Source organism: Oncorhynchus mykiss, chromosome 27 (genome assembly GCF_013265735.2).
Source record: "Oncorhynchus mykiss isolate Arlee chromosome 27, USDA_OmykA_1.1, whole genome shotgun sequence".
Taxonomy (NCBI): domain Eukaryota; kingdom Metazoa; phylum Chordata; class Actinopteri; order Salmoniformes; family Salmonidae; genus Oncorhynchus; species Oncorhynchus mykiss.
In genome coordinates, this window is record NC_048591.1 from 49,168,799 (window position 1) to 49,181,216 (window position 12,418).

Genomic DNA, 12,418 nt, shown 5'->3' on the forward strand with positions numbered 1-12,418 from the left:
AGCACTGAAATGGGATAAATATATTTTACTGAAATGGGATACATATACGGCACTAAAATGGGATACATATACAGCACTGAAATGGGATACATATACGGCACTGAAATGGGATAAATATACGGCACTGAAATGGGATACATATACAGCACTGAAATGGGATACATATACAGCACTGAAATGGGATACATATACAGCACTGAAATGGGATACATATACAGCACTGAAATGGGATAAATATACAGCACTGAAATGGGATACATATACAGCACTGAAATGGGATACATATACAGCACTGAAATGGGATACATATATATGGCACTGAAATGGGATACATATACAGTACTGAAATGGGATAAATATATGGCACTGAAATGGGATACATATACGGCACTGAATTGGGATAAATATCCAGCACTGAAATGGGATACATATATGGCACTGAATTGGGATACATATACGGCACTGAATTGGGATAAATATACGGCACTGAAATGGGATAAATATACAGCACTGAAATGGGATACATATACAGCACTGAAATGGGATACATATACGGCACTGAAATGGGATACATATACAGCACTGAAATGGGATACATATACAGCACTGAAATGGGATAAATATATTTTACTGAAATGGGATACATATACGGCACTGAAATGGGATAAATATATGGCACTGAAATGGGATAAATATATGTCACTGAAATGGGATACATATACAGCACTGAAATGGGATAAATATACGGCACTGAAATGGGATAAATATACGGCACTGAAATGGGATACATATACGGCACTGAAATGGGATACATACTGTACAGTGCCTTCAGAAAGTATTCACACTCCTGTACTTTTTCCACATTTTGTTATGTTAACAGCCTGAAAAATGTATTACATTTATATTTTTGTCTAACCTACACACAGTACCCCGTAATGCCAAAGTGGAATTAAAAAGGGCAGATAGATGGGTAAATAAAAAGCAGACATTACATATCCCCTTGATCGTGGTGAAGTTATTAATTACACTTTGAATGTTGTATCAATACACCCAGTCAATACAAAAATACAGGCATCCCTCCTAACTCAGTTGCCGGAGAGGAAGGAAACCGCTCAGGGATTTCACCATGAGGCCAATGGTGACTTTAGAACAGTTATAGAGATTAATGGCTGTGAGAGGAGAACACTGAGGATGGATCAACAACATTGTAGTTACTTCACAATACTAACCTAAATGACAGAGTGAAAAGAAGGAAACCTTTACAGAATAAAGTTATCCAAAACATGCATTCTGTTTGCAATAAGGCACTAAAGTAATACTGCAAAATGTGGTAAAAGAATTACCTGAATACAAAGTGTTATGTTTGGGGCAAATCCAATACAACACACGCTCTCCATATTTTCAAGCATAGTGGTGGCTGCATCATGTTATAGGTATGCTTGTAATATTTAAGGACTGGGGACTTTTTCAGGATAAAAAATAAATTCAATGGAGCTAAGGACAGGCAAAATCCTAGAGGAAAACCTGGTTCAGTCTGCTTTCCACTAGACACTTTGAGATTAATTCACCTTTCAGCAGGACAATAACCAAAAACACAAGGCCAAATCTACACTGCCTACCATGTCGACAGTGAATGTTCATGAGTGGCCTAGTTACAATTTTGACTTAAACCTACTTGAAAATCTATGGCAAGACCTGAAAATGGTTGTCTATCAATGATCAACAACCAATTTGACAGAGCTTGAATATATTTTTTTAAAGAATAATGGGCAAATGTTGCACAATCCAGGAGTGGAAATCTCTTGGAGACTTACCCAGAGAAACTCCCAGCTGTTAAAAGTAATTCTAATTTGTTTTGATTCAGGGGATTGAATACTTATCTAATCAATATATACCGTGTATTTGTGTACAGATGGATTCCAAGTCTGGAAGTATTCTGCTTTGTTTGATACATAATCATATATTTTGATAACAGTTCACTTATGCATCCAGCTTATATTACATTCTGATCCAGGTATAACCCATTCTGATCCTGTTATAATACATTCTGATCCAGGTATAATACATTCTGATCCAGGTATAATACATTCTGATCCTGTTATAATACATTCTGATCCAGGTATATTACATTCTGATCCAGGTATAACACGTTCTGATCCAGGTATAATACATTCTGATCCAGGTATAATGCATTCTGATCCAGGTATAACCCATTCTGATCCAGGTATAATACATTCTGATCCAGGTATAATACATTCTGATCCTGGTATAATACATTCTGATCCTGTTATAATACATTCTGATCCAGGTATAATACATTCTGATCCTGGTATAATACATTCTGATCCTGTTATAATACATTCTGATCCAGGTATAACCCATTCTGATCCAGGTATAATACATTCTGATCCAGGTATAATACATTCTGATCCAGGTATAATACATTCTGATCCAGGTATAACACGTTCTGATCCAGGTATAATACATTGATCTCCAATCTCTTTCTCTTTTCGCTCCTTCCAGGATTGAGGAAAGTTTCAAGACGTTATTCTGGGCCATATTTGGCTTGTCCGAAGTCAAGTCAGTGAAGATCAACAATGGCCATAAATTTATCGAGAATATCGGCTATATCCTTTATGGGGTTTATAACGTCACCATGGTGATCGTCCTGCTCAACATGCTCATTGCCATGATCAATAACTCCTTCCAGGAAATAGAGGTAACTAATGAATTAATTAATAATTGATTGTCCCTTAGAGATAATAAGGCTCTGGTCTTGATACTTGTTAACATGTTATACTGCTCTTGTATGAGGAATTTACAGGATATAGTTAGTATACCATTTACTGTAAGGCCCTGCGATAGACTAACGTCCTGTCTAGGGGGTGTCCTGGTACTTCAAGCTGCCTCGCTATAGAAACAGGAGATAGACTAGTGTCCTGTCTAGGGGGTGTCCTGGTACTTCAAGCTGCCTCACTATAGAAACAGGAGATAGACTAGTATCCTGTCTAGGGGGTGTCCTGGTACTTCAAGCTGCCTCACTATAGAAACAGGAGATAGACTAGTGTCCTGTCTAGGGGGTGTACTTGTAGATCAAGCTGCCTCACTATAGAAACAGGAGATAGACTAGTGTCCTGTCTAGGGGGTGTACTTGTAGATCATGCTGCCTCACTATAGAAACAGGAGATAGACTAGTGTCCTGTCTAGGGGGTGTCCTGGTACTTCAAGCTGCCTCACTATAGAAACAGGAGATAGACTAGTGTCCTGTCTAGGGGGTGTACTTGTAGATCATGCTGCCTCACTATAGAAACAGGAGATAGACTAGTGTCCTGTCTAGGGGGTGTACTAACGTCTATGGTATACAAATAGACACAGTTATTTAACATCTTCTGTATGCTCCTTTAATCAATATGGCTCCCTTGTGAAGCCACCATTTTGTAGATGTATTGTTGTAGGCTACATCTGCACGCTTGGCTGTGTTAATTCATCTCCCATCAGATAACATGTAAGCGCCCCAATGCAGCACTGCAGCTTCCGTCTAATCTACTTTAAGGTGTCTGATACTGTGGAGGCTGTGGGTTAACAAGAGGCATGACAAGGCCACGTTCCAAATGGCACCCTATTCTCTTTATAGTGCACTACATTTCACCAGGGTTCATTGGGCTCTGGTCTAAAGTAGTGCACTATATAGGGAATAGGGTAGCATTTGGGATGCACTCCAAGTATTTCTGGGTAATTACAAATGCTTTGAGCCACATAGATAAGGTCATTGTAGAATGATTTAGTTTCATACTGTCTTCTGAGTAAAAAATGAATTCAGTGAATTATTGTCTGTTGCGATGGTAATTGCAGCTACTTACAGGGTTGGAAGAGAAAATGAAATCCTCTCTCATCCAGTTTAGAGGCCGCAGCTTCTCCACCGTTGGGTCGCATTAGGATGTTCGGATCTAGTATTGGTCATGTACCAAATGGCACCCTGTCTTACTTTAGACCAGAGCCATATGGGCCCGGCTCAAATGTAGTGTACTATATAGGGAAGAATGTGTCATTTGGGACACATTGGCTGCCATCCATATCAATTAGGTTGCTATGGCTCTCCCACTCAATGCTTTTAGTATTTACCTCTGGACAATTATTATGGATGTAAAGGAAAACAGTTTTTTATGAAAGCCAGAAGCTCGGAATTATGTTATAAAACTGACTGTTGATGTTTTAGAGTTGATTGTTTCTAAATACTCAGTTCCCTTTCAGTTGGTCAACTCACTGCAACACAGCTGTGTGGAGTTTGTGCTGGCGCCCTCTACTGAAGAACATTAGAATCACGCTTGACAGGGCCAATGAACACTGTGCCTCACTGGAAGCCCCGCCTTCCACAGGGGATAAACCTGAGGCATGAATTAATTCGCTGTGACAACAGTACCCCAAAGTGGCAGGGGTACATCAGAGTAGACATTGTTTCTACCCCACGCTGTTAAGATACATTGTTTCTACCCCATGGTGTTAAGACACATTGTTTCTACCCCACGGTGTTAGACACATTGTTTCTACCCCACGGTGTTAGACACATTGTTTCTACCCCATGGTGTTAAGACACATTGTTTCTACCCCATGGTGTTAGACACATTGTTTCTACCCAACGGTGTTAGACACATTGTTTCTACCCCACGGTGTTAGACACATTGTTTCTACCCCACGGTGTTAAGACACATTGTTTCTACCCTACAGTGTTAAGACACATTGTTTCTACCCTACAGTGTTAGACACATTGTTTCTACCCCACGGTGTTAGACACATTGTTTCTACCCTACAGTGTTAGACACATTGTTTCTACCCCACGGTGTTAAGACACATTGTTTCTACCCCACGGTGTTAGACACATTGTTTCTACCCCACGGTGTTAGACACATTGTTTCTACCCCACGGTGTTAGACACATTGTTTCTACCCCACGGTGTTAAGACACATTGTTTCTACCCCACGGTGTTAAGACACATTGTTTCTACCCCACGGTGTTAGACACATTGTTTCTACCCCACGGTGTTAAGACACATTGTTTCTACCCCACGGTGTTAAGACACATTGTTTCTACCCCACGGTGTTAGACACATTGTTTCTACCCCACGGTGTTAGACACATTGTTTCTACCCCACGGTGTTAGACACATTGTTTCTACCCCACGGTGTTAGACACATTGTTTCTACCCCACGGTGTTAGACACATTGTTTCTACCCCACGGTGTTAGACACATTGTTTCTACCCCACGGTGTTAGACACATTGTTTCTACCCCACGGTGTTAGACACATTGTTTCTACCCCACGGTGTTAGACACATTGTTTCTACCCCACGGTGTTAGACACATTGTTTCTACACCACGGTGTTAAGACACATTGTTTCTACCCCACGGTGTTAGACACATTGTTTCTACCCCACGGTGTTAGACACATTGTTTCTACCCCACGGTGTTAGACACATTGTTTCTACCCCACGGTGTTAAGACACATTGTTTCTACCCCACGGTGTTAGACACATTGTTTCTACCCCACGGTGTTAAGATACATTGTTTCTACCCCATGGTGTTAAGACACATTGTTTCTACCCCACGGTGTTAGACACATTGTTTCTACCCCACGGTGTTAAGATACATTGTTTCTACCCCATGGTGTTAAGACACATTGTTTCTACCCCACGGTGTTAGACACATTGTTTCTACCCCATGGTGTTAGACACATTGTTTCTACCCCACGGTGTTAGACACATTGTTTCTACCCCATGGTGTTAGACACATTGTTTCTACCCCACGGTGTTAAGACACATTGTTTCTACCCCACGGTGTTAAGACACATTGTTTCTACCCCACGGTGTTATTCACATTGTTTCTACCCCATGGTGTTAGACACATTGTTTCTACCCCACGGTGTTAAGACACATTGTTTCTACCCCACGGTGTTATTCACATTGTTTCTACCCCACGGTGTTAAGACACATTGTTTCTACCCCACGGTGTTATTCACATTGTTTCTACCCCACGGTGTTAAGATACATTGTTTTTGTCGCTCTGGATTTTGCACCCAGTGACGTTGGGGTACAGGCATTGCTTGTGTGTCCCCCATGTTTTTACAGCGTCATTAGGTTGACTGTTCTTGTCATGAGGGAGATTTCTGCCCTTCTCCAGAAGCAGGTGATCAGATTGGTTCCTATGTGAGAGGCCAAGTACAGCTGGTTCAGCCGATATTTCTAAGTTCTCAAAAGGGTCAAGACTTTGATTCCATTTTTAGACCTGTGTGCCCTGCCCTGTACACCTCAGGATCTACAAATTCATAATGCTCATGAACAGCCTGTTGTTACAGTCAGTGCACCCGGGTGATTGGTTCACCTCCATCAACCTGAAGGATGCATACTTTAATGTGAACAAATATCCCCCTCACAAGAAGTTGCTGAGGTTCCGTTTCGAGGCTATAGCCAACAAGTTTTTGGTCCTCCCTTTCAGGCTTTCCCTCGTACTTTCACCAAAGTTGTGGAGCCGGGTTTGGCACCTATGCGGATATTGGACTCCCTGGACGATTGGCAAGTGGTAGCGGAGTCGAGGGAGCTGGTGGCGTTGCACACCTCTCTGCTGGTTTCCCATGTTCAGTGTCTGCAGCTGTTTGACTCCATCTCAGCGCATTCTGTTTCTGGGTCTCAAGTTAGACTCAGTCGAGAATTCTTGTCCCCACAGAGGGAGACTCTGTTCTTTCGTCTTTGCTTGGCCCAATTTCGTCTGGATTGCATTTTTCGCCAGTGACTAGATCGATTGGGGTTGATGGCTTCCACATCAACAGATAGGGAGGGGTATGGTCTCACCTCCTCTTGTCCTTGGCTCACTCCCTACTGCTGTGGAGCAGTACACACTTTTCCTCGCTCCGGGTGACGTATCTCCAGGGGAGGAGTCGGCTGCACCCCAGGGGGGTTTCCCAGATATAGGAAATGTCCGACAGATCTTGAGAAAATGAGCATTGTGGGCTGTTTTTCTCCATATGTAATCTCTGTTGGGAACGGATGCTCTCGTGAACCTGTGGCCTCAGACTTGATTCATTCCACGCTGGAGACGGTGCGTCAGAGACGAGTTGTCATTGATCCTTGTGGCTCCCCGTTGGCCCAAACGACCTTGGTTCGTGGAGATCATTCGCCTTTTTAGGCAGGGACCCGTGGCAACGCAACTCTCGCAACTTTGGCCGGAGATTTGGAATCAGTGGGCCCTGAAAGATCCGATATGATGGCAAGAGGTTTACCTCTAAACAGTCCGCAAGGGCACCCTCCACGAGAGGCTAGAATAAGAGGCAGGTGTTCAAGCTTTGGTGCCAAAATTAAGGAATTGTTCCTTTTCTCTGGTGGACATTTTAATGTTCCTAAATGTGTTTTTCAAGCGGGGTTCATTCTCTGAATGTGTATATGGGAGCTATTTCAGTGTGTCGTGGGAATTGATCATCCCCTGGAGGTGCGGTTTTTAAAAGGTGTGTGCCGTGTCAGGCCGGTTTCTAAACCTAGCTTTGGTTTTGGTTTTGGTTTTGGTTTTGGATGTGCTGTGTAAGTCCCCTTTTGGACCAATGGAGTCTGTGAATCTGAAGATCCTCTTCTACAAGCTCGGGTCTTTGGCCTCGGCTCAGCGAGTTGGGGATCTCTACGCGTTATCCATGAAGTTGGCGACTCTAAGGTGACGTTTCGCCCCTAAGGTCATAACTATGTCCTACAGTCTCTTTTCAGATTTTTTCCTTTTCACCTCCTCCATTTGTTTCTGAGGAGCAGCAGGTTTACCCTGGAGCCCTGTGTTCCGGTACGACCATGTAAAATGAGCCGTTTATGTGACCACATTTTCGTCTGTTTTGCTAATCTGGCTCGTGTTTTGTAAGCAGCGTCTCTCCCACTGGATTGTCAAGGCTATTTATCTGACATATGACAGCAATAGGCAGGAATGACGGTAATGTGCACACACCACCAGAGATCTGGTGGCTTCTTGGGCCTCGTTTAAGGAGAGGTAGGTGAGTTGGGCATCCCCACACACTGTTGTAAGGTTTTATCTCCTGGATGTCACTGTTCCCAGTGTAACCCGCAGGGTGCTTACGACTGGGGCATGAGAGGGTCATTAGGCAGCTAGCAAACACTGGGTACCGCAGGTTTTCCTGTCGGGTTGGAACTCTGGGTAGTCTGCCGTGGGCCATTTCATCTTGTGTCCGCTGAGGTTGTGGCTTGGTGTGTGATTTATATGTCTCCATTGCTGTGTTGTACCTCGTTTCCCTCCTTCAGGGAACAGTAGCTATAATCATAACTGTAGGTTCTCTGCATTAACCCTTACCTTCCCTTCTCCTCATCTCCTCTCCCCTCCCCTCGTCTCCTCTCCCCTACCTTTTTTCCTCCCTACCCCTCCTCCCCTCTCTTCTCCTCCCTACCCCTCTTCCTCCCTACCTCCCTCCCCACCCTTCCTCCCTACCTCCCTCCCCACCCTTCCTCCCCTCCCTCCTCCCCTCCTCCACTCCTCCCCTTCTTTCTTCTTCCCAACTCCTCTCCCCTCCCCATCTCCTCCCCTCTCCTCTCCCCAGGATGACGCTGATGTAGAGTGGAAATTTGCCCGGGCTAAGCTATGGTTCTCCTACTTTGAGGAAGGTGGGACATTACCTGTCCCCTTTAACCTGGTTCCTAGTCCCAAGTCAATCATTGCCCTGGTCCTGGGGCTAAGAGACCTCATGCTGAAGGCTCTCAACAGACACAAGAGCTGTCACAATGAGGATACAGAGCTCAATAAGGTGAACCTCACAATCATGCGCGCTCTCTCACACACACACACACAGTAAGTAGGTAGTACCGTACTGGGGGGAATTAGTCTGGCCATTATTAATATATGGTTTAGATTATCCCTTATAACCTTGTTCCTAGCCCTTTCTCTTGCTCTCTCTCTCGCTCTCGCTTGCTCTCTCTCTCTCTTTCTCTCTCTCTCTCTCTCTCTCTCTCTCTCTCTCTCTCTCTCTCTCTCTCTCTCTCATAGCAATTACGCCTGTGGACGAAGTTCTCTCCATAGATAAACTTTCAGAATTATCCAGCCTATAGATGATGTTATGATAGATGTATGTCCTGGCTCTATACTGTGGTTTCCTAGACCCGTATTAGAAGTTGTACTGGACTAAATATAATTGTCAATATTGGAAACTCTTCTGTGTGTACTGAGCCCTCTAGTGTCCTGTTGGAAAAGTGCAGCTTTTCTTTTTATTTTCTTGATAAATGGTTGAATTTAACACTTAATGAAGTATTGTTTGATTGTGCCTTAAACTCCAGTTGGATCATCATAATAATTCAACTGTTGGAGGTCTGGCTTGTCCAGGTCGGCACCAGGTAAGTAGACCTATAGATATGGATAGATAGTATTTTCATGTCACATTTCTTAGTTCCATAGGTTATCACCACAAGGCATTGCTTTACTTTACTCATTTCTATACAACTATCATGTGTTCCTCTTTTTTTTCCCTATTTCACAGAAGATAATGAAACGCCTCATCAAGAGATATGTGATGAAAGCACAGATCAATAAAGACAGTGAGGAAGTGAATGAAGGTATTGTGTCCCCTCCTATTTGACTGTTTTGTGACCCACTGAACACCCGGTCAGAGAGATTTAAGGCAATCGCACAAATAGTTAAAACACACAGGGCTTTTATTTGTTGTTGCAAGGAGTCATGATCATGGAAATGGTCTGTAATTAAGAAAAAGGAGTCATGAGTAAATATTAATAATAATATTAATAATAATATTAATAAATACAGGGAAATGAACATGAATAAAGGCAACAGGAAGCAAATAGAGTAATTACAATAGCTAAAGTCGAGACGGTGATAAATCGACTGATCTCTGATCTGGCAGGAGACATTGCTTGCTGTTTGGGGGTTTTAGGCTGAGTTTCTCTCCAGCAGTTTGTGACATCTACAGATGTAAAAAGGGATTGGATTGATAAATAGACTGATCTCTGATCTGGCAGGAGACATTGCTTGTTGTTTGGGAGTTTTAGGCTGAGTTTCTCTCCAGCAGTTTGTGACATCTACAGATGTAAAAAGGGATTGGATTGATAAATAGACTGATCTCTGATCTGCCCTGTCAGGCAATGGGACTAGGTCCGATTCATCAAATCAAAATGTATTGGTCATGTACACATATTTAGCAGATGTTATTGCGGGTGTGGTGAAATGCTTGTGTTCGTAGCTCCAATAGTGAACCGGTATCTAACAATTCACAACAATACACACAAATCTAAAAGTAAAAGAATGGAATTAAGAAATATATAAATATTAGGACGAGCAATTTCGGCATTGATTAGAATACAAGATATACACAGTGCCTTCGGGAAGTATTCAGACCCATTATCCACATTTTGTTAAATGAAAGCCTTATTCTAAAATGGATTCAAAAGTTTTTTCCCCTCATCAATGTCATGAATACTCAGGGAGAAAAAGGTGTAGATCAATGTGCAGAGCGTGGCAGATGTTTATTTCGCCTTCGCAGAAGGCAGGAATCGTGGTCACAGGCAGGCAATGGTCATACACAGGTAGGCAAACAGGCAGGTGAATCAAAACTAGTACTGAAGGCTATAACTGGTTCTGAAAAACAAGCTAGGAACAGGCTTAGTAGAGTCAAAATGAACAATACCTCACAAAGGCACAAACAGAATGAACTGAACTAAATAAGGAGCTGATGAGACCAGGTGAGTAACTAACACAGGTGAAATCATTGAGAGACAGGGCTACGTTCAAGAACACAAAGAAACAGGGCAACGTTCCAGAACACCAAGAAACAGGGCTACGTTCAAGAACACAAAGAAACAGGGCTACCTTCCAGAACACAAAGAAACAGGGCTACGTTCCAGAACACAAAGAAACAGGGCTACGTTCCAGAACACAAAGAAACAGGGCTACGTTCAAGAACACAAAGAAACAGGGCTACGTTCCAGAACACAAAGAAACAGGGCTACGTTCAAGAACACAAAGAAACAGGGCTACGTTCAAGAACACAAAGAAACAGGGCTACGTTCCAGAACACAAAGAAACAGGGCTATGTTCAAGAACACAAAGAAACAGGGCTACGTTCCAGAACACAAAGAAACAGGGCTACGTTCCAGAACACAAAGAAACAGGGCTACGTTCCAGAACACAAAGAAACAGGGCTACGTTCCAGAACACAAAGAAACAGGGCTACGTTCCAGAACACAAAGAAACAGGGCTACGTTCAAGAACACAAAGAAACAGGGCTACGTTCCAGAACACAAAGAAACAGGGCTACGTTCCAGAACACAAAGAAACAGGGCTACGTTCCAGAACACATAGAAACAGGGCTACGTTCCAGAACACATAGAAACAGGGCTACGTTCAAGAACACAAAGAAACAGGGCTACGTTCAAGAACACAAAGAAACAGGGCTACGTTCAAGAACACAAAGAAACAGGGCTACGTTCCAGAACACAAAGAAACAGGGCTACGTTCCAGAACACAAAGAAACAGGGCTATGTTCAAGAACACAAAGAAACAGGGCTACGTTCAAGAACACAAAGAAACAGAACACAAGGTTGACTAAGAAAATAAATACAGAACCTTACAATCAATCTACATACAATACTCCATAATGACAAAGCATAGAAATGTTTGTAGAAATGTTTGCTAATTTATAAAAAATTAAAAACAAAAATATCACATTTACATAAGTATTCAGACCCTTTACCCAGTACTTTGTTGAAGCACCTTTGGTAGCGACTACTGCCTCAAGTCTAATTGGGTATGACACTACAAGCTTAGCACATCTGTATTTAGGGAGTTTTCCATTCTTCTCTGCAGATCCTCTCAAGCTCTGTTAGGTTGTATGGGGAGCGTCGCTGCACAGCTATTTTCAGGTCTCTCCAGAGATGTTCGATCGGGTTCAAGTCCAGGCTCTGGCTGGGCCACTCAAGGACATTCAAAGACTTGCCACTCCTGCGTTATCTTGGCTGTGTGCTTAGGGTCGTTGTCCTGTTGGAAGGTGAACTTTCGACCCAGTCTGAGGTCCTAAGCGCTCTGGAGCAGGTTTTCATCAAGGATCTCTCTGTACTTTGCTCCGTTCATCTTTCCCTTGATCCTGACTAGTCTCCCAGTCCCTCCAGCTGAAAAACATCCCCACAGCATGATGCTGCCACCACCATGCTTCACCGTAGGGATGGTGCCAGGTTTCCTCCAGACGTGACGCTTGGCATTCAGGCTAAAGAGTTCATTCTTGGTTTCATCAGACCAGAGAATCTTGTTTCTCATGGTCTGAAAGTCTTTTGGTGCCTTTTGGCAAACCAAGCGGGCTGTGTGCCTTTTACTGAGTCATGTGCCTTTTACTGAGGTGTGGCTTCTGTCTGGCTACTCTACTGCAAAGGCCTGATTTATCGAGTG

At 43.1% G+C, this 12,418-nt stretch overlaps 1 protein-coding gene across 1 annotated transcript in view; it reads left to right on the forward strand.

The window, feature by feature from the left end:
* Positions 1–12,418, forward strand: part of trpc6b (transient receptor potential cation channel, subfamily C, member 6b) — a 96,231-nt gene that overhangs the window by 78,916 nt on the left and 4,897 nt on the right. The window contains exons 8-10 of the mRNA XM_036965696.1: positions 2,524–2,719; positions 8,574–8,821; positions 9,422–9,579. Of these exons, the coding sequence (XP_036821591.1) occupies positions 2,524–2,719; positions 8,574–8,821; positions 9,422–9,579 (602 nt within the window). The remainder of the gene's footprint in view (positions 1–2,523; positions 2,720–8,573; positions 8,822–9,421; positions 9,580–12,418) is intronic.